General features: G+C 42.0%; 2 protein-coding genes across 8 annotated transcripts; both read right to left on the minus strand.

Moving 5' to 3' along the window:
- Positions 1-463: 463 nt before the first annotated feature.
- Positions 464-2,241, minus strand: LOC6610882 (prisilkin-39). Of its 2 annotated transcripts, XM_032719231.1 has the most exons (4): positions 2,090-2,240; positions 1,914-2,019; positions 1,464-1,751; positions 464-912 (listed from the first exon to the last, which is right to left on the minus strand). In XM_032719231.1, exons 1-4 carry the CDS (start codon positions 2,114-2,116, stop codon positions 887-889), a joined length of 447 nt encoding a protein of 148 aa, XP_032575122.1. In that variant the 5' UTR covers positions 2,117-2,240; the 3' UTR covers positions 464-886. The 2 variants fall into 2 exon arrangements, with proteins under 2 accessions (XP_032575122.1, XP_002035445.1); XM_002035409.2 differs by lacking the exon at positions 464-912 and having other exon boundaries at positions 1,217-1,751; positions 2,090-2,241.
- Positions 2,242-4,678: 2,437 nt separating this feature from the next.
- LOC6610883 (collagen alpha-1(I) chain) lies at positions 4,679-17,218 on the minus strand. 6 transcript variants are annotated; one of them, XM_032718233.1, is made up of 13 exons: positions 17,172-17,209; positions 16,862-16,987; positions 11,044-11,173; positions 9,687-10,015; positions 9,306-9,534; positions 8,560-9,243; positions 7,396-7,434; positions 7,141-7,329; positions 7,023-7,076; positions 6,812-6,955; positions 6,683-6,751; positions 6,368-6,440; positions 5,953-6,045 (listed from the first exon to the last, which is right to left on the minus strand). In XM_032718233.1, exons 2-12 carry the CDS (start codon positions 16,883-16,885, stop codon positions 6,415-6,417), a joined length of 1,917 nt encoding a protein of 638 aa, XP_032574124.1. In that variant the 5' UTR covers positions 16,886-16,987; positions 17,172-17,209; the 3' UTR covers positions 5,953-6,045; positions 6,368-6,414. The 6 variants fall into 6 exon arrangements, with proteins under 6 accessions (XP_032574121.1, XP_002035446.2, XP_032574123.1 ...); XM_032718231.1 differs by having other exon boundaries at positions 5,786-6,045; positions 6,368-6,751; positions 17,172-17,200; XM_032718230.1 differs by having other exon boundaries at positions 4,679-6,751; positions 7,141-7,272; positions 7,429-7,434; positions 17,172-17,187.
- Positions 17,219-18,747: the final 1,529 nt, after the last annotated feature.

Here is an 18,747-nt window from a genome sequence, read left to right on the forward strand (position 1 = left end):
GTTATGTATCTGTATCTTGTGCCGCTGGTTCTTCGCCATCGGTATGTTTTTAATTTTTATGACTGCACGGAAGGAAGCGGCGCATTCAATGGAACCAGCCAAACGAGACAAGCAGATGAGCAAATGGGTAAATAGATTAAAAATCACAGATGGTATGAATGGAAAAACTCTGAGTATGCAGAAATACCTATCAGTGTTTTTGTCATTCGTGTGTTTATGTTTAAAGGAATGCTAGATTTGTAGAAATTCCATTTCAGCACCTCTTTTATCATCTAAATTTTTTGCCTTTGAAGAGAAAGCCGTTTTTGGTTCTTGAGTAAATCTCAAATATTTTTGTCGCCTTTGAACTAATGGACTGAGCAGCAAAATTTCCCCAGTTTGGAAATTTCCCAGCCAAAATATATTTCAACTTTACTTCTTCGTCAGCTCCATTCGGGCTAATTAATTTTCTTACGGTCCGACATAAATTTGTTGGAAAATATTGCTTTATTTAACAGGGGAAATCTATTAGCTTATCACAAATTGCTCTCGGCACATGCTCAACTGGCAAAGGGACTCGGGCACTTTTCCCCGGAAAATTCAAGCGAAAACTTTGCTCCGCTGCATTTACGAGCTTGCAGATGCCGAAGGGGAAAACATAAACATGACTTTACGTAAAATTTAAGGCTTAGTACTCAAGATGCTGCTGCACAGACTTTGTCTCCCCGCAGAAACTTGAAGATATTTTCGGTGCGGCGATGCAGTTAAAGTTTTCCGGCTCGGGGGTTATTTCGCCTTCGGAGATGTGTTGGCTAATAAATTGCTTATATAAGTTTTACGATCTTTTTGTGTGTTGATTTTGATGCGTGCCGGAGTGTAACATTCGGTTAAGTTCTTTGCGGCGTCTTTAGCCAAAAGTGCTGCGCACATAGCCTGAAAAATGAAAAGAGTGGTTTGAATAAAGTCGAAAAGTCGGCAACGCGTTGCAGCCAAAGAAGTAATATGCATAGTCAACTTTCGGGTTGAAGCTGCAAAAGTGAAATCAGACAGTAACACACACATTTTTACCGACACTGGAGAGCATGAATATGAACGAATGACAAATGGGCAGATTTGAGTGCGCAATTGGGCGTGTCCGCAGGTAATTTAAATGCCTCATGGAAATGTAACCTAGAAGCAATTAATTACGCGCCAAGCTAAGGCGTCAGCTTACACATTAAATTAGTAGCACTTGACATATGGTTAGGTATTTTATTATTAGTCAAGAGGGAAGAGACCAAAAGCGGTAACAAAAATGCAGTAACAACAGACACAAAAAGCAGATCCTTAGTTATAGCCACGATAGGAACTCGAACCATAGGAACGATCTCTCGAGATGGGCAGGCCCAAACGATCTGTATCATCGTAGTAGCCATATCCACGATTCCGCTGGCCCTGATAATCCCGCTGCCAATAGCCCGAGTATTGCCTAAAACCTCCATTACCTCCGTAGCCGCCATACCCTCCATATCCGCCTCCTTGGCTACCCAGAATGTTCGTGGTGGGATAACTGCTAGTGGAATAATAGTTATAGCCTTGAGTTGGGTAGTAGCCGGAGGAACCGTAGCTCCCCTGGTTGGGATAGTAGGTGGTAGATCCATATCCCGAGCCGGGATAGTATCCCGATGAGCCGTAGTAGTTCGTATTGTAGCCGGGATAGTAGGGGTTGCTCGGGCGATTGTAGTTGTAGCCGTAGTTCGGATATCCAGAGCCAGTTCCAAAGAGATTTAGCACTAAAAAATCGTAGATAAAGAAGAACAAAGAATTTTTAATTACCTAGTACCTTCATGGGTATAAAAACAATGACGCAATCATATTACTATTTGAAAAAAAGAATAAAGGTTCTTGAGATACCAGAAGAGTTGGCTTAGATACAAGTGAATGATAGTACTCACACTTGGCCGAAGTCTCGGCGGTTGCCAAATCACCTGTCGTCGTCCTGGTCGCCGTTGCCACCTGATTTTCTGGTAGCGCGGCACTCCAGACTCCAGTTACGGCCAACTAAAATGTTATTTAGGGGGCTTTTGTTGTAGGCTGTTTACACAAATTGAATATAACTTCGAGCACTCACCATTAGGGTAAATAGCTTGATGAACATGACACTGGATTTAACTATTTATAAAATGAAACAATCTGAATACGGTGGAACGGTAGACTTTCCGGCAAGAGAGCTTTGGATACCAAGACAACTGCTTGGCTCGGTTGTTGGACGTTAAATAATTCTGTTTCTCAGACAAGGGGCCAATTTATATTTTTCATTTTCCGGCTGAGTTGCTACGCTCAAGTTGAAGTCGCTGTCGACGTCGCTGAGACAAACAATCCGCAACAGAAACGAAACAAAACAAAGCCCCCAACTCCCGCACTTGTCGCACTTTTGTATCTCACTTGAGGTGAAGCTCGGGTTTATTACTCATACGACACGTTGGTGCGACCAAAGCGAAACTCCAGCGGAACTTCCCACCTCGGCGGTTGGGAATCCAGCCCTAAAGAGTTCTAACCACTCTGAGCAGTCGCAATGAGACCTTTTCTGCCAGCGATTATCTATGATTATTGAATAATACGCGTAATATTCTCAATTACACGAGGCAGGTGACAAAATAAATGCCCATCTTGCCAATGCGTGAGCGGGGTTTAATTTTACCCACCTATTTGCCTTTGCAAAACTTTAACAAACACAAATAGCCAAAGCAAAAACAAAAACAAAACTGAAACAAAAACAGTGAAAAGCCCCGCCCCGGTAAACCATTGAATATTTACCCTCAGTTCACAGATCGCATTTCTTTCAAGTTTCCCGCCATCTCGAAATGAATGAGAATGCTGAAAACGCTGCTGGTCAGGTCGTGTTGGCTTAGTATATCTTTAATTCCAATTATCCACAGAGAGTTTGCTATCTAAATATTTAGCTTATTTGACTTTTTGTTGGTTTTTGTGAACTTTTTTTTGGTGCTAACCTCTTGCATAATCGCCGCTTATCGTTGTGGAGCAAATAGACCGCCAAATATTTTGTAATTCTTAAAGGCCCTGAGAAGTAGTAAGCCCATTCATAAAACTCCAGTTCCGACGCGTACTAGAAAGCTCGAAAATGATCTCAAAAGTGTATTTGTGTTTACCCGAATATCGACCTCCATCCAAACCCTAAAACCAACCGAAAGAGTTCACAGCTAAAGTTAAAGATACGATGTGTGAAAAGTATCGGCTATTTTGCGACATGCGGGTATTGCAACTCTTTAGTTAAATACCCAACATAGTCGTAAAATGTATCCCAAAACTAGGTTACTCATAGATCCAAGGTAAAATTGTTACAAGCCCAAGAGCTACGAGCTCGTAAGGGCCCATCTTATCAAGAATTTAATAAGAAGATGCCAACGAGATGCATACTTCCATCTTCTAAAAAAAGAACGTTTCCAGTTAATAATTTAATAAATGCTAATGAAATATCTATGCCCTGTTTTCTTTAAGCTGTGGGCAAAATTATGCCAAGCCTCCAATCTTAAAGGCCATGAATTCCATTTTATACCTATCAAAACAACAAAGAGCAAAAACAGCAGAATAATACAAAATAAACAGAAGGTATACATTTCACTCTGGCTTCACTGCCTCCCTTTGTTTGTCTATTGATTTCAGGTCCTTTTCCAAGCACCTAACCTGGTCGGATTGCTCATGCATTGGGGGCAGCAAAGAGCCTTACACGTATTTGCAAATGAGAAATTTTGTTGCCATATATTTCATGACATAGAATTCAGGCAATTCTAATTAGCAGAACTCAACTACAGCAACATTTAAATTAGTTATTTCATATCCTTAGTTTGCAAATTCGTATATTTGTTTTAATTTTTGTGTGTGTGTTTTTTTTTTATTATTTTATTAAATATTACCAAATTATATCTTATATACTCTTACTACCTCTTAAATGGTTAAAATCAGGAACGTGTGAGCCTAACACCAGTCTTTTCTAACATCATTTACACTTATTGTATATAAAGATTTAATTTCTAAATTGGATTCCTGCTTTACTGCTTGATGTGAGGGCTGCGGTTCAATAAATTTAAATTAGGTTGCCATCCCACAGCTAACAGATTGCGTAAAGATACAAAATCTTTAAGGGCAAAAAATATATGCAAAATGTGGGTAAATTGTCAATTTAAAATGTTACTCAAATCGATGGTTTTCACAAATGCCAGTATACTTTTGGGCTTAAATATCTTCAGGTACCGTAGATACACGAACTCATAGTAATGACGCAACTATAATTGTGCAGTAACCATAACAGTAAAAACATTAAAAGAAAACGCCCCTAAGGTATGTAACACATTTTCCAACTGCGCCTCAAGTATCTTGTAGTCGACTATTATGATACTCGTACATATATGATATGTACCTGAGGGCAAAGGTTACGAAATGTGTGTTGAAATTAATCTTTAAAGTTTAAGCCAAGTCTTTAACGCCAATCAATTTTTTCATGACCACATGCACAAAATTTTTTTTCTAAGTAGCAGAACCAAATGAAGTAATCCTCTTCTTTCATAAAATTGCGCCACCCAATAAAGGATTTCATTCTCATGTAGTCCACTTCATAAGTAGATTTATTTCCCATTTTCCAATTAAATAATTAATAAAGCCAGCAAGATTTTTTTAAATTTTTATTTAATTTCAGTATTTCTCTTTTGACATAACAATTCATTATTCCGTCTCAATCGTGATTAGAGTAGACATTAAATAAACTAAGAACTAAAGTTGATAAAAATCATAAAGAAATAAAAGTGAACAAAATCATAAAAAAATAAAAAGCATACACAAATGCATAATAAACAACATGTCACAAAACAATTTTCTCTTTTTTTTGCCAATTTACAGTGCTCTCTGCAGGAAATGTTTAGATTACAAATAGAATTTGAAGGAGATATTACATTAGAGAGAGCTCCGAAACTCATCGTGGACAGGCGGTTTGGAGTGCATTTACCAAAACTGTTTAACATCGATTTCGAAATTTAACTCAAGTAAGCGAACACATTAACTGGGTTCTCCATTCGATTAACGCTTCTTAAATGCTGGTTGGCCCTGCCTGGCAGACACTAAAAACACTTAGACTAGGTTTAGTTGTTCGGGAAGGAGGTAGGATCGAGGTTGGGATAAGATTCAAGCGGGATCTGGGAGGGGAATTGGATTGTCCTCTCGTCCTGGTCTCAGTTCGTCTCACTAGTCACCTTGGTTTCGGGTTTGGGGTCAGCCAGGACTTTTTCTGCTTCGGGCTCAACTTTCACTTTCACTTCCTCGGAGGCTGCTGGAACGGGTTCAGCCGGTGCCTTAACCTCTTCGGATGCTGCGGGCTTGGGTTCCACCGCTACTTTAACCTCCTCGGAAGCGGCGACTGCTGGTTCGACCTCAGCCTTGGACACTTCGGAGGCGGCTGGCACGGGTTCGGCCAGGGTTTTTACCTCTTCAGCGGCGGCTGGCACGGGTTCGACCAGGGTCTTCACCTCTTCGGAGCCGGCGGCCACGGGTTCGGAAGCCTTGACATCGAGGGGAGCCTCAGCATCGGTGGCTTCGCGTTTCTTGTGTAGTCTGTTGGGCAGATTCTGGGTGCACGAGCATGGGCACATGCACTGATCCTTGGGCGCCGAACCCGTCAGCACCGAGTGGAGGCTGAAGGATACACCAGGCTGAACGCCCAGCGGGAAGGAATCGATGTTCGTGGGTTGGTTAATTGAGTTCTCCTCACAGTTCGAGTAGTACTCCTGAGGCAGGATGACAACGGGCATTAGGGCGATAACGGCTCCCTTGGGAATCTTGTCCGGCGGATAGAAGGCCGGCTGTCCTGGGGCCTGAGGTATCACCGGCAATTGGGTCAGTGACATGGCGTTTATTATGCTGCCGAAGTTTGCTTGTCCATTGAAGCCGGAAAATTGTTTATTAAAGTCAACGGAGGCGGGATTGGGATAGGAGTTCGTGGTGGTGGTGGTTGTGGTTGAGGTAAGGGTGCTTTTCGATGAGTGCGTCTTATCGGCGTTACAAACACAGGACTGATCGCTGATCGATGGCACATGCAATGGGGGAGAGGGACGTGGCGTTACTTTGGGTTCAACGTAAACGGTAGGAGGTCGGGTCACGGGTTTGTACGGAACGGTCACGGGTTGTTTGGGCACCACCACGGCGGGCACCTGTGGCGTATGGTATTGGATCTGCGGCGGCTTGGTCACCACCTTTTCGAAGGGTCGTGGTGTCGAGGGTTCGTATCGGATCGGAATCGGAGCCGGAGTGGGCACCGGAAGTGGAGTCGGGGTCTTGGTCTTGGTCACGTATTTAGGAGTCGGCGGTGGTGGTGGCAAGTAAGTGTGGTTTTCAATATTACCCGTTGTCACTGGCGGTGTGGTAACGCTCTTAAGTGGCTTATCCTTCTCAATAGTGATAGCCGGGACCTTTGGCTGTACGATCGTCGTGGTTATTTTTTGGGATGGCGGTTGAGGAGCGGGAACGGGAGCGGGAACATAGGGTTTTGGAGTGTTGGGGAAAGAAGGAGGAATATATGTTAGTGGTGGCTTTGTCGTTACGGATGGTTTCTTAATAGCATAATCATTATTTTGTTCGTAATTCGGCTTATAGACTGTTTTTGGTGGTTCAATTTCAATGACTTGTGAGTAGGATGGAGGTGGTTTCGAGATTTTACCCGGTTGGTTTGGTGGCAGATAGCCGGGCGTCTCCTTGTCCGAGTAACGAGGATCGTTGGGAGAGGGTCCTGGAATACAAAGAGTCCTTTCTTAGCATCTGATATTGAAATGTGTAGAGGGGGGCTTACCTGGTGGGCCGGGACGAGTGGGACCGGGGGGTCCGGGTGGTCCGGGAGGTCCGTATGGTCCAGGACGAGTGGGTCCAGGTGGGCCGGGAGGTCCCGGGGGTCCGAAAGGTCCAGGCTTAGTGGGTCCCTTGGGTCCGGGAGGTCCTAGAAAATGGGAGAAATGGGTATTACTTAAAATAAAGAACATTTATGGCTGGTATATAACACCTACCAGGTGGTCCGGGTGGTCCAGGTGGGCCGGGGGGTCCGTTGGGTCCCTTGGGGCCTGGAAAGCGATAGTGAAATTGTAATAAAATGCTTATAGAGCATGGATCTATCAAGGATTCTACCGCCAGGTCCTTTAGGTCCGCCTGGGCCTCCGGGGCCTACGCCGCCGCCGTCTCCCTTGCCGCCATTTCCGCCGTATCCGCCCTCGGGTCCAACAACGTGGACATATGGGGGTGCCGGTGGTCCAGTGGGGCCTTCAACGTGAACATATTTGCCCGAATCATCGTGATAATACCGACCATCGTTAATACCTGTTGATGGTAGTCGAATGAAATGAGTATTCATTGTCTTATTCAAAGTTATTCATTATTACTCACCGTTATAGCGTCCGCCGTTGCCATTATATTTACCGTTATCTAGATAGTGGATTTAAAGATCATAAAAATCGTTCGATTAAAAACTGTGCCGTAAAAAGTGTACTTTCTACATGCTCACGTTTTAGCTACAGTTACTACAGATACTAGCTACTAGTAACTACATAAGTTAAACAATACATTAACTACGGCAACTGATTTTCTAAAACTGCTCTAGATAATTGTGTAACATTCGAAAATTACAGGCTTACGTTCTAGACCGACACCAAATAAAACCAAAAATCATAACAACAAAGCAAACAAGTAGGATGGAGTTAGTATTAAAGTATGGGCTTAGTTGGGGGATCAGGAACACCGAAAACCAAACTAAAATAAATCACAGGTGTTAATTGTTAGTTGCGTTTATAGAATTGATTAATAGTCATTGCTCAAGCGGATTTTTTTACATTTTCATGTGCCGTGTAATTATTTTACAATAAATGTGTGTACTCGTGTGGGTGTTGTGGTGTGTTGGTGTGGGTGTGTATCTGTGTGTGGATGGGTGGGTTGGTGGGTGTTGAACTGAAGAATCGGTGCAAGCATGGGTGATATTACTGTGATCCGATCTCAGCCAAATGCACGCTGAGACACAGAATTTGTGATCAATTGGTATTCATTTTCATTTCATTCGATAACTTTTTGTGCAGGAAGGATAGAAAGTGAGGTATAGGTATATATAAAGATTGGGATTGTGCGCTCTTGGGAAAGGTGCTCTGATAAAGGATAACTGAAATCAAAAACGTGCCCTAGCATTGCCTGACTTATATATGTGTGTATATGGTCTTTTTGGGAGAATTGCAAAATAGGATTATAGAAAATATCGAAATTAGGTGCGAAATCATTGTTTCTTGGCTGAAAATAAACAAATAGTTTCTTAAAATAGTTTAAAGTTTAAGTAAGAATTATTGTAATGAAGACATACGTTTAAGATTGCTATCTTACGAACTAAAAGCCTTGAAGAGAGAAATTTGAACGAACTGATCGCGCACTAAGATGAGAAATTTATCGATGTGCCATTGGAACCTCTTTACATTGGGTAACACCATATCAGGTTACATTTCATCCGCTTCCTCCACAGCTCGTTCAAATTTAGCTCTCCATGTGTAGAGAAATCGTTGGAGGGCTAACCTGGAGTGTATGGAATGGCCCCAGGAAAACCGGTCTCTGTGTGCGTGTAGGTGCTCGTGTAGGTTCCCTCATTATCCGGGCGATACTGGCCACTGGCTTCGATTCCGAAACCGCTGGCGGCACCCGCGCCCGTGCGATCGTCACCAACAGCGCCACCGTTTCCGGTGGTATAGCGACCGCCGTTTCCGGCGGTATAACGATCGCCAGAGCCGGCGGCACCACCGTTTCCGGTGGTGTAACGGTCGCCAGCACTGACGCCGCCACCGTTTCCGGTGACATAACGGTCGCCGGCACCGACGCCGCCTCCGTTTCCGCTGATATAACGATCGCCGGCACCGGCACCGCCACCGTTTCCGGTGCTGATGAGATCACCGGAACCGATTCCGGAACCGCCGCCCAGGCCAGTACGGTCGCCATCCTTGTAGACCGGTTTTCCTGAGGCTCCTCCTCCCGCGCCGACCGGACCCAGGCCGCCAGGTGGTCCCGGTGGTCCCGGAGGACCCTTGGGTCCCTTTGGTCCATTCGGGCCACCCGGGCCATTGGGTCCGAAACCGCCAACGCCTCCAAATCCTCCGTTTCCACCGAAACCGCCGCCAGAGCCGCTGCCTCCATTGCCTCCATTTCCGCCATTGGGTCCAATCACATGCACATAGGGATTACTATCCGGCACGTACTGGCCATCATCTAAAAGGACACAAACTATGCAGTTTCCGATCCGCAGATCCCTTCTCTAGCTCATTGCTCACTGTTGCTGCCCGGTAGCAGGGTGTTCACCGAATGGAAGGACGGCGCCTGATCGCCGGGATGGCTGAGATCCGAATGACCCTTGTCCGTGCCAAAGATCCCCGTGCCCTGCGGCACCAGTGGACCAGTGGGCTTGTGGATGGGCAGACTCTTCTGGTCGGAGCCCTTGATCACAATTGTGTTGGCTGAGAACGATGGTATCGCATCGTTGCTGCCGCCTTTGTTCTTAAACTGGAAAATATGTGTATGTGCATCGGATTAGAAGGGGTCCTTCAGGGGTTTCTACGCATTTCCAAGAATCTTGTTAACCAAACAGCTCTACGGTGGGTGGAATTCTAGGAAATGAGCAGAAGCCGCCCGAGGAGAACCCCATCAACCCTTACATCATCTAGGAAGAATGGGACGCCATGCTGGGCGCCATTCGCGAACTTTCCACATCCGATGGGGAAGTACAGCTCCTCCCACTGCAGCACAATGCCAGGCTCGGATGGACCACCGTTGGTCTCGCTGTACAGATGTGGCGGGAAGGTCTCCACTGGCTTCTCCGGCTCCACGGTGCGGTAGCCGTGGGCATCGGCCACGTAGTGTGTTGCCCGGAGGAGGTGGTAGGGGTCGATCAGGCCGTAGCAGCCGTAGGTAACTCCATCGGGACCGCGGGTCTCGTGATGGAAGTTGCCGGTCTTGCCGACATCGTAGCCATACCGATAGGCATCTTTTGGTTGATCGTGTTCGTGTCGATTTGGATTGGTTTTTGATTTGGTGGGGTTTTGTTTGGTTTGGAAGAGTAATGTTTAGAGTATAACGCTTTTGTTTGGTGTGATTGTTGCAGTTTTTGGTTTGTAGTGCTGTGAGGACCTGTAAATGGTGTGTTTATACAACCCTAAGACTCTCGACTAACTGACTGTGATCTAACTTCTGTAAAAAGGGCGCTGTAACTGAAAGTTTCACGAAGAACCTAATCAGATGAGGTTTGTATAAGGAAAATGTTGGTGTTTGTTGTGTGCTGTTGTTGGTTGGGTATTTTTCAATTCTTTTTCGGTTTTTGTTCGGAGTAATCAATTTTGAGGTGGTGTGGTAGAGTTATGAGTATGCGAAGCATTTTTAAAAGAGGTTTCATGTAGAACTCCTGCTGAAGAGCAAATGCCTACACAAAACTGTAGAAAGAAGTGTAAATTTATATGTAAGAGGAGGAGAAAGTAGCATAGAATAAGAGAGAGTAGAGATTTAGGTAATGGTTGATTGATTGTTGAGCGTGTATATATTTACAATTTGATACTACGAGTTCTACTGGGTGAGTTTAGTAAAGCTGCTACGGAAATATATATAAATGTATATATATATATATATATATATATATATTGGAGGGTACTACAGTTGGTGGTTGTTTCGATTTTTAGAGGTTATAGATTAATTGATGTAAGTCGGTTGAACTATCGAAAGGGGTGGAAGGGGGCAGTACAAATACTTACGACTACGGTACTACTAACTACCACGATAACAATTTGTTGTTGGTCAAGTTAACTACTTAGGTGGTATTTATGTAAATAACAAAAACGAAGACTAACTAACTGCATGGATGGGTCAGATCAGAAATGGATGGGCAGTACAAAATTCAACTGGTTTTTACATAGTTAATGAATTGAATAGGGGATTGTTCTAGTTGTACTTTTCGGATGTTTGGGATGGATTCAAGCGGCTTAGATAGACACGGATATAAAATTGTTAAACGGATTCACTTACTTGTGTCAATGTTTGACGAATAGTACTGACGGTTCGTTGTCTTTTGGTCGTCAATGTCGAGAATTAGACGACGGTTCTGCTCATCGAACTTAGCAGAGTAGACGCATTGCAAGAAAATGCAAGCGACGGCCTGGAAAAAACAGAGGCGAATGATTAATGAAACTGTCCAACGAAAAACCCAAATCCTACAACTGTCGAAAGATTTGTCACATTCATGGCACGCCCCCACAGAAACCGAGCTATCTCAAAGACTTAAGTCTTGGCATGGCTCGACTCGGCTCAATTTGCATACTTCGTTTAGAGATGAGTCAAATGCCCGAGCTCGTTTTTGGTTATTTGTATCTCCGACAACAGGCCCAAGCAAATCAGCAGCCATTTAGATCCGGTTCGATTCGAAACCGAGGCAAAGAAAAATACAGCACATAAAAACCAAAAAAAAAAAAATTCGTTCACCAAAACCGCTGGCAAAATGTCAAAGGCATAATAATCGAATCACAACGCATTCTTGGCTCACTCGTCAAATGTTGACGGACTTTTTAGCAAACTGGAACTGGAGTTTGCGATTTGGCAGAACATGCTAATTTCCCAAGATTTGTCACAGTCGACCAAGAAAAACTAGTTGGCTTCCACTGACAGTAATGGACAATTAGCTTAGTTCTAAATGCACTTGCTGGCATTCTGAGTGGCACCGCCAAATCGATTACCACTAACCACTTAGCATCAGGTTTTAGCTCTCAACTGGCCCACATACTCGTAATAATCGTTGGATCATCTTTTGGCCGAAGATCTCCGCCTGAATATTTGCATATATTGCCCATAGAATTAATAAAGGCAAGCCAAGTTCCGGCATCGCCAAGACTTCCTTGTGAAAACGAGTTATCTTAACCCCATCCTAATACAGAATTAAAACATCATAATTCTTAAATACCATATGTCGCTGAGTTCGTAGCCAAAAAATCAGGTGCGGTGTATATAACCTTCGCGATATGCTAAATAATCGATTGCCTTATGAATTGATGGATTTGTTCGCGTCCAAATTGAGACTCCATCTCTTCGTCGAGGGTGTGTTTGCCTTAAGGTTAAAGAGGTAATGCAGTAATTAAAGGGGAAACAATGACATTTTATGGTTAACACCCGCCATAGATTCCATCTATCAATGGCTGCGATAAGGTCAATAATTTGGCGTCTTTGTGGGTGCAAACAAAGTGGAAACCAAACCATGTGAAGGAAACCGAAAAATGCGGCGACAAAACAAATGAATTTCTCATAAAACAAATTTATTTGCCTATCGCGGCCATCAAACGGGTCGATATTCAGGACTGAGATTCCAATGGCGAAAAAAAAAGAAAAATATGAAATCTCATTAATGCCAATCGGTGGCTCGACGGATAACTGTCTTTTGATTGGCATATCTTCAAGTTTAAATTGTTGCCAAATCGCCTGCTCCAAAATCTCCGCCACTAATCAATAATACAGAAATTATGCACAACAAACGCAGAGTCTATGGAAAGAGCATTTTTTGTTTTTAATTTATTATGCCATGCTATCCAGCAGCTGCTGACAGCAGAGGTCGTTTCCATCTCACCCACATAATCGAGCCTCAGGGCAAGTTTTTCATAAAAAAATGTGTTTTTTTACGCATTTTTTCCTCGCATTTCACATTGCATGCCTGCCATTGGAAGTCGATGGAAAAACTGGTGGTTATTATTATTTTCGGTCCTTATTGATTTTTAACTTATTACGGCAGTTGATTACATTTGAAACTTTGTCTTTCACCCCCATGGGAAACTAACATATTGAGCAAGTTTTTCTCTAGCAAAAGTCGGGGAAAACTGTTTTCGTTGACATGACGGAAATACGAAAATGGTGATGGATTGATTGATGTGACTTGCTGGCGGAAAATTGAGGAAAAGAGCCATTGATTTGGTAATAAGGAAAGTCAGCAAGAACTGTAAGTTGAACAGATAGAAGTGAAATATAATGCAAATTCCTCTTAGCATTAATCAAATAAACTGAAATATGAATTCATTTCGAATATGGGCTAGCCCCGAAAACTGACAAATCTAAAACGTTGTGGGTAATTAGGCTCTGAAATTGAGTGAAGGGGCTGCCAAGCCCGTTTTTGAGTTGCTGCTGATCGCACAAAGCCGCACATCAATTGCCAATCAATTAAACTCAATAGCCAGCCGCCAACAAATGTGGGCCAAAATGTGTGTAACATGTTGCATAGACGTCGCGTCATGAAAGAAGTGCGAAGAGGCGAATTTCGAGTTGCGAATGCAGTAAATCAATTGCAAGTCGCATAGATCATGCAAAACCGAGTGCCAACTGGCGTTGTGACCCAAAAAACGCATATGGCTACGCCTTGAGAACCAAAGCGTTCTATAGTTACTATGCACCATACTAGTAGTAACATACTTGTATATACTATGAGCCAATGAATCTTGAAGAGTTTGCATAACTCAGCGAAGACAATTTATTAATCGACTTATTCGCACGCACAAGGCGGTGGTTGTTTCTGTTGTTGTTAACATGATTTCTGATGTACAGCGCATTTTTCATCATCATCATGGGCATCGTGATGATCATAATCATCCGAGAAGTAACCGGTTTAGTCATCCTCACACTTTTCGCTGAAGTATGTATCTTGACTGCTTTTACCCTTTGGCGGTTGGAGCGAAACTTTTTTCGTGTAAGTATTTATACTTTTCAAGGTCGATCTTTTGCCGGCGGCCAATGAATTGAACAAGAAATAATGTGTTGTTGTCGCATAAAAGTTTATAAATCGAATCAAAATGAAACTGACTGCGGAACGGCGACCTTAATCGATGACATCTTCTTTGGGTTTTTTCTTTTTTTTGGGATGCAGTTTCGGGCTGCAGGGAATTGTAAAATTTCTCTTTAACGAAACTTTGTTGGGGAATTGTGAAATGCCTGTTTCAACGCCTCAGCTTCCCGGCAAACATTTCCATAAAGTCAGATATAAAAAGATGGCAGTAAAAACAAACGCCTAACAAACATTCATAACGCGCCTGCCCGGCAACCAAAAAACAAAAAGTCTCCGCAGTAACAAAAGACTTATAAGAACTTGAAAAACTTTGTGATCTTCTTAAAAAAGAAAAAAACAATTTTAATAAAACCGAAAATATTCGGGGGAACAAGTATAACCAGCTGTGGGCGATGGCCTTTAGGCTTGGATTTTCCAGTTAATCCAGACTTGAATTTAATTAGCAACGCATCTAGAATTCTTTGAGAGCAGAAAAGTGCTAATGAGATCAGAACCCATCGATAGGCAAACGAATTAGCCAGTTTGATCCGAGACAATAGCTGGGAATTCGTCCACCGAATGTGTAGCTCATTAACTCGCCAACTGTCACTGAACTTCCACTGGACTTGTTCTGATTTATTAAAGCAATTAAAAAATAAACCGTTGGGCCTGGCACCGTCAAGCATCCCGAATGACATCATATTATTTTTAAAAACTTTTACTTTCAACTCTTGGCATTTGGCTGCAGCTTAATGAATACACTTTGTATAACGTTTTCGTTTTTACTTAAAACCAGCCCCAAAGACTTCCTCCATCATCGCCGCCAAAACTATGTATCTTATATCTCCATAGCTGCCGCCTTTGGCGATTGTCTCTCCCAATCGCCGACTAGCGATCGAGGGCTAATTTGCATTTCTAGATTCGTATTTTAGATACAGATTCCATATTTAAATTGGCCACAAACATATGGCAACAAAGAAGCGCCATAAATTAGTGCGGCATAAAAGCCGACCTTTTGGGCCTTTAAATATCGAAAGTTAACTGGCGAGCAGGAGAAATAGTAGAACCGATGAGCCATAAAAGTGAATGGGAGGCGATGAAGTTTCCTGAACTCTTACGTAATGTTGTTCTAGCTGGAAGTTGGCCCAGCCTGAATAAAAGTTCATTAACTGGTTTTTGTGTCCACGTTTCCCGGCAAAGCAGAAGTGCTTTGCCCTTTCTTTCTCACTTTTGTTTAAATAATAATGAAAAACATCATATACTATGTTCCATTGGAATTACCCTTCTGGCTCTTGTAACTGTAAAGATTTAACTATTCATCGGACATGCCTAACGCTCCATTTTACAACCAAATAAATGTAATTTATTTCAATTGCCCCGTTCGCCAGCAGCCAACTGTTTGTCATGCCAAACTCGGCTTTGGCTACTCCATTTTATGACTCAACTCAGTGGGCAACTACCACTACTGGCCGATTAAATCTCTTCAAATTGCAGTACACCAAATGGCGGCAAAGAAAATTCCGCGGACTCTTTAATAGTCTGAGAACAAATTTATAATAAAAAGAATCGTGGGCCAAGATGAGACGCGATGCGATTCCCGTCAACGATGCGATGCCTGTCAACGTAGTGCCGCTGGGCATTAACAATATTTTTCTCCCCCGACTTCGTTTGTTATTTTTCTTACCCGTTTTTGTTTGTTGGCCGAGTACGTGTCTGGCAGAATATCTTGGCTTAAACAGAGGCTTATGCCGCAGGCGACGGTGATAAATACCGAAGCGCCCGCAAAGCTTAACCCCAAAAGACCATCGAGGATTGGGTCACTTTGGCAGGTGACAAGGGCCCCAGACTGAATCCATTTTTTTTCTACGCCGAATGGCGATAGTATCTCGGCTCACTTAGAGCATCATTATGGCACCTCTTGGAGAATTTCGGTGCTCGTAAAACCGCAGGTACAAAAAAAAAAGAGTAGCAGTCACAAGCAAACCAATTAACAGCTTTGGATAGGCATTATCTAAGAATTTTTTGGCCATAATCTAATTAACACTCTTTTGCGATAGTATTTCCTAATGAAGCGAGTCCTTGACTCACGATTTTTTTTTTAGCCTCAACTTTTGCACATTTAATATGTGTCTCCGTTAGACAGCAAATAAAAACAAGTGTCAAATGATAAAAAATGAATGCGAATTTGCATAATGCAGACAATGTCAAAAACAACTCTCTCTGAATCTCTTAGTTAAATACCCAGAAATTCGTTATTTTCGGTAAACAACGTACTTCCCTACTGGCGCATTTTTGTGCGTTGACTAATTTTCTAACCCTGGCTAAAAACAACAAAATTGTACCGAGTATCGATTCGATTCCAAACAGCAATAATAAAATCCAGCAGCGTTAGCAGCACAAAAAATTCAAGTCAAATAAAAACTGGGCAATACTTTTGCTTCTGCGTTGTGTGCCAAAGCAAACAGAAGCGCCTGCGTTTGCATCGCATCGTTTCGAAATTGCCGGCATTCGTATTTGTTTGCCCAGAAAAATGCCGGTTGGCTATTACTATTATTACTATTATTATTAGTACTATTACCGCACGTTTCTCCAACAAATTCGCCTTCGCGCCCGTACTACTTGTGTATATAAATTGTACGGAAAAATGGGGTTCCGAAATAGTTATAATTTGACCCGGACTTGTTAACGCTCGTTAAATGCGGAATTCCGTCTTAAATATCAGTTATGAGTTGTACAAATATTCTATATGCAGTTTGTAGCTCGTAAGCGTTTGAAATTTGGTTGCCATGCACTATACGATATTTGAATGTGATCAAACAAACGTATTTATTTGCATTTAATGTTTGACAATATTTTTAGCCAACTGCTAAATGTCATTTCAAAATATCAGTTGAAATAACAATCAAATCGAAGGTCATCTGAAGACATCAATTTGTTTTTACACCCAAACTTAAGAAACTCCAATAGTTTTTCGTTTGGCAATATGCTTTTTTTCCAAAATCGAATAATTAAAAACTAATTGTTTTTTTCTTAAGTATTCATTTTACTTACCATGCACAGAGCTGCACGCGCCATTTTGCAACGAATTTTATGTTTTATTTGACACAAGAAACGCCAGTAAATATTTAGGTGTTTTGAATTTTACAATGGAATAAACTCAGTTATCCCTTTTCGAATCTTGAAAAGAAGAAAATGCTTATTTTAGTTGTATATTGAATCGCAGGCAGGCACACAGTTTCGCACTATAAAGTTGGAATTTGCAAATATTCCGTCGTGTTTATCCTTGCAATTAGTACAGTTCTCTTGGGGCTGCTGTAGCCATTGATCGATCACAAGTGTTGAGTAGTGTTTTAGTATTTACTTTTAGGAGCCTAAACTAGAGCTCATACCGTGGTGACCGATGTGGACGAACTGAAGATGAACGCATCGAGTCTTAGCCATATAAACAGAGGCAGACGCGAAACAAAAAGGCGAAAAAAAACCACTCGACACAAAAAAAGACTGAAAATCGTACTTGAGAGCAGCTCCTAACCCATACAGATACCTGGCCTAAATTGCGTGAGTGTGTGTGTGCGAGTGTGAGTGGAACGAGTTTGCTTTTTTCGCCGGATTCGTTAATTTATTTGGCCAAGCGCCGGAGAGATGAGCTCGAACTAAGCCACGGGTCGTATACTTGATATATTGATCACTCTCCTCGGCGATTCGAACTCTCTCGCTCGGAATTCTCTAGGATCTGCTTGCGTGTCTCAAGAATTTAAGTTCACTTTCAGGTTCTTGGGGTTCATTAATATTTAGAGATTGATTTTTTTTCTTCGTCTTATTTATTCTCTTTTATGTTTTATTGTCTCGCGTGTTTGTTTGTTCAAAGAACGTTTTTTGTCTTTAATTGAAAATTCGAGTTTTTCGTGTTTATTTTGATTTAATTTTATCGTAAATCGAAGAGTGATATTTCAGATATACGTAGATATAGATAGATCGTCGTCTTTTTCTGGCTCCCGCCGTTGAAGTATTATATATTTTGCTAAAAATTATTTAGATGGCTTATTGATTTAATTAAAGCTTTGCAAAAAACCAGGCGAGCTTGGATTTATTATGCTTGACGCACGATTTCCGCATATACTAATTTTCTTCCTGTGTATGCAAGGGGCATAATTAAAATACCTCTGCAGCAGCTATTGATCACAAATGAGCCAGAATTAGATGTTTCTAAATCCTGATATGAACTCACACAGTAGCTAAGCAATTAATCCATGAGCTCACGAACCCAATTTCAGATAGGATTACCAATCCATTTGCCATAATTCAGACACCTTTTCATTTAGTTGCGAAACACTTCCGTTTGATGATCCGCTTAGCTAGAATGTTTCTCAATTCTTTTTTTTTTTTTTGTTGCATTCATTTCTTAAAGAGTTGCTGACATTTAAAGCAAATTTTGCGGATTAAATGGCCCGACTGCCAGAAACGGGAAAACAATTTCAGCTTAATACGAATACTCGGCTTGCTCTTGAATGCAGCAATTGACACAGAAAATAATCAGCTTCTTCGCTCTTGGACATTAAACAGGATGAAGTTAATGACAATGCTTAAGTCAAGGACAAAGCCCACCGAATGAAGACAATGTATGAGTATTTTCGACTATAAAAACAAAAATCAGTAAGGGAAGCAGCGATGTGGAGAAAACAAATGCTAAATACTCTTTAATCAAAACTTAGATAATGGAAATTAATTTAAATATAAGTAATTACTTAAAATTTGAATGAAAAATATCTTTGATTATTTTATACAAATTATATTGATTAATAATTACTTTAAGCTTTGTTTTAAACCTTTAAGATACCCTACATAAGGAAAGGGCAATCCAGTGAAATCCCAAATTGGCTCAGCATGCAACCATACAACGCAGCTGGGTTTCGTTTTGTAAAATATGTCTACGTGGG

The sequence above is a fragment of the Drosophila sechellia genome, chromosome 3L, assembly GCF_004382195.2.
Source record: "Drosophila sechellia strain sech25 chromosome 3L, ASM438219v1, whole genome shotgun sequence".
NCBI classification, from domain to species: Eukaryota; Metazoa; Arthropoda; class Insecta; order Diptera; family Drosophilidae; genus Drosophila; species Drosophila sechellia.

Bases quoted from the DNA above. Each gene is read 5' to 3' on its own strand.
- LOC6610883 (XM_002035410.2), bottom strand. From the start codon at position 16,885: ATGGCGCGTGCAGCTCTGTGCATG. The intron at 11,174-16,861 runs GTAAGTAAAATG...TGTTTTTTCCAG, and splicing joins CGCGTGCAGCTCTGTGCATG to GCCGTCGCTTGCATTTTCTT. The intron at 6,752-6,811 runs GTAAGCCCCCCT...TTTGTATTCCAG, and splicing joins CACTCGTCCCGGCCCACCAG to GACCCTCTCCCAACGATCCT.
- LOC6610882 (XM_002035409.2), bottom strand. From the start codon at position 2,116: ATGTTCATCAAGCTATTTACCCTAATG. The intron at 2,020-2,089 runs GTGAGTGCTCGA...ATAACATTTTAG, and splicing joins TCAAGCTATTTACCCTAATG to TTGGCCGTAACTGGAGTCTG. The intron at 1,752-1,913 runs GTGAGTACTATC...ACGATTTTTTAG, and splicing joins CGCCGAGACTTCGGCCAAGT to TGCTAAATCTCTTTGGAACT.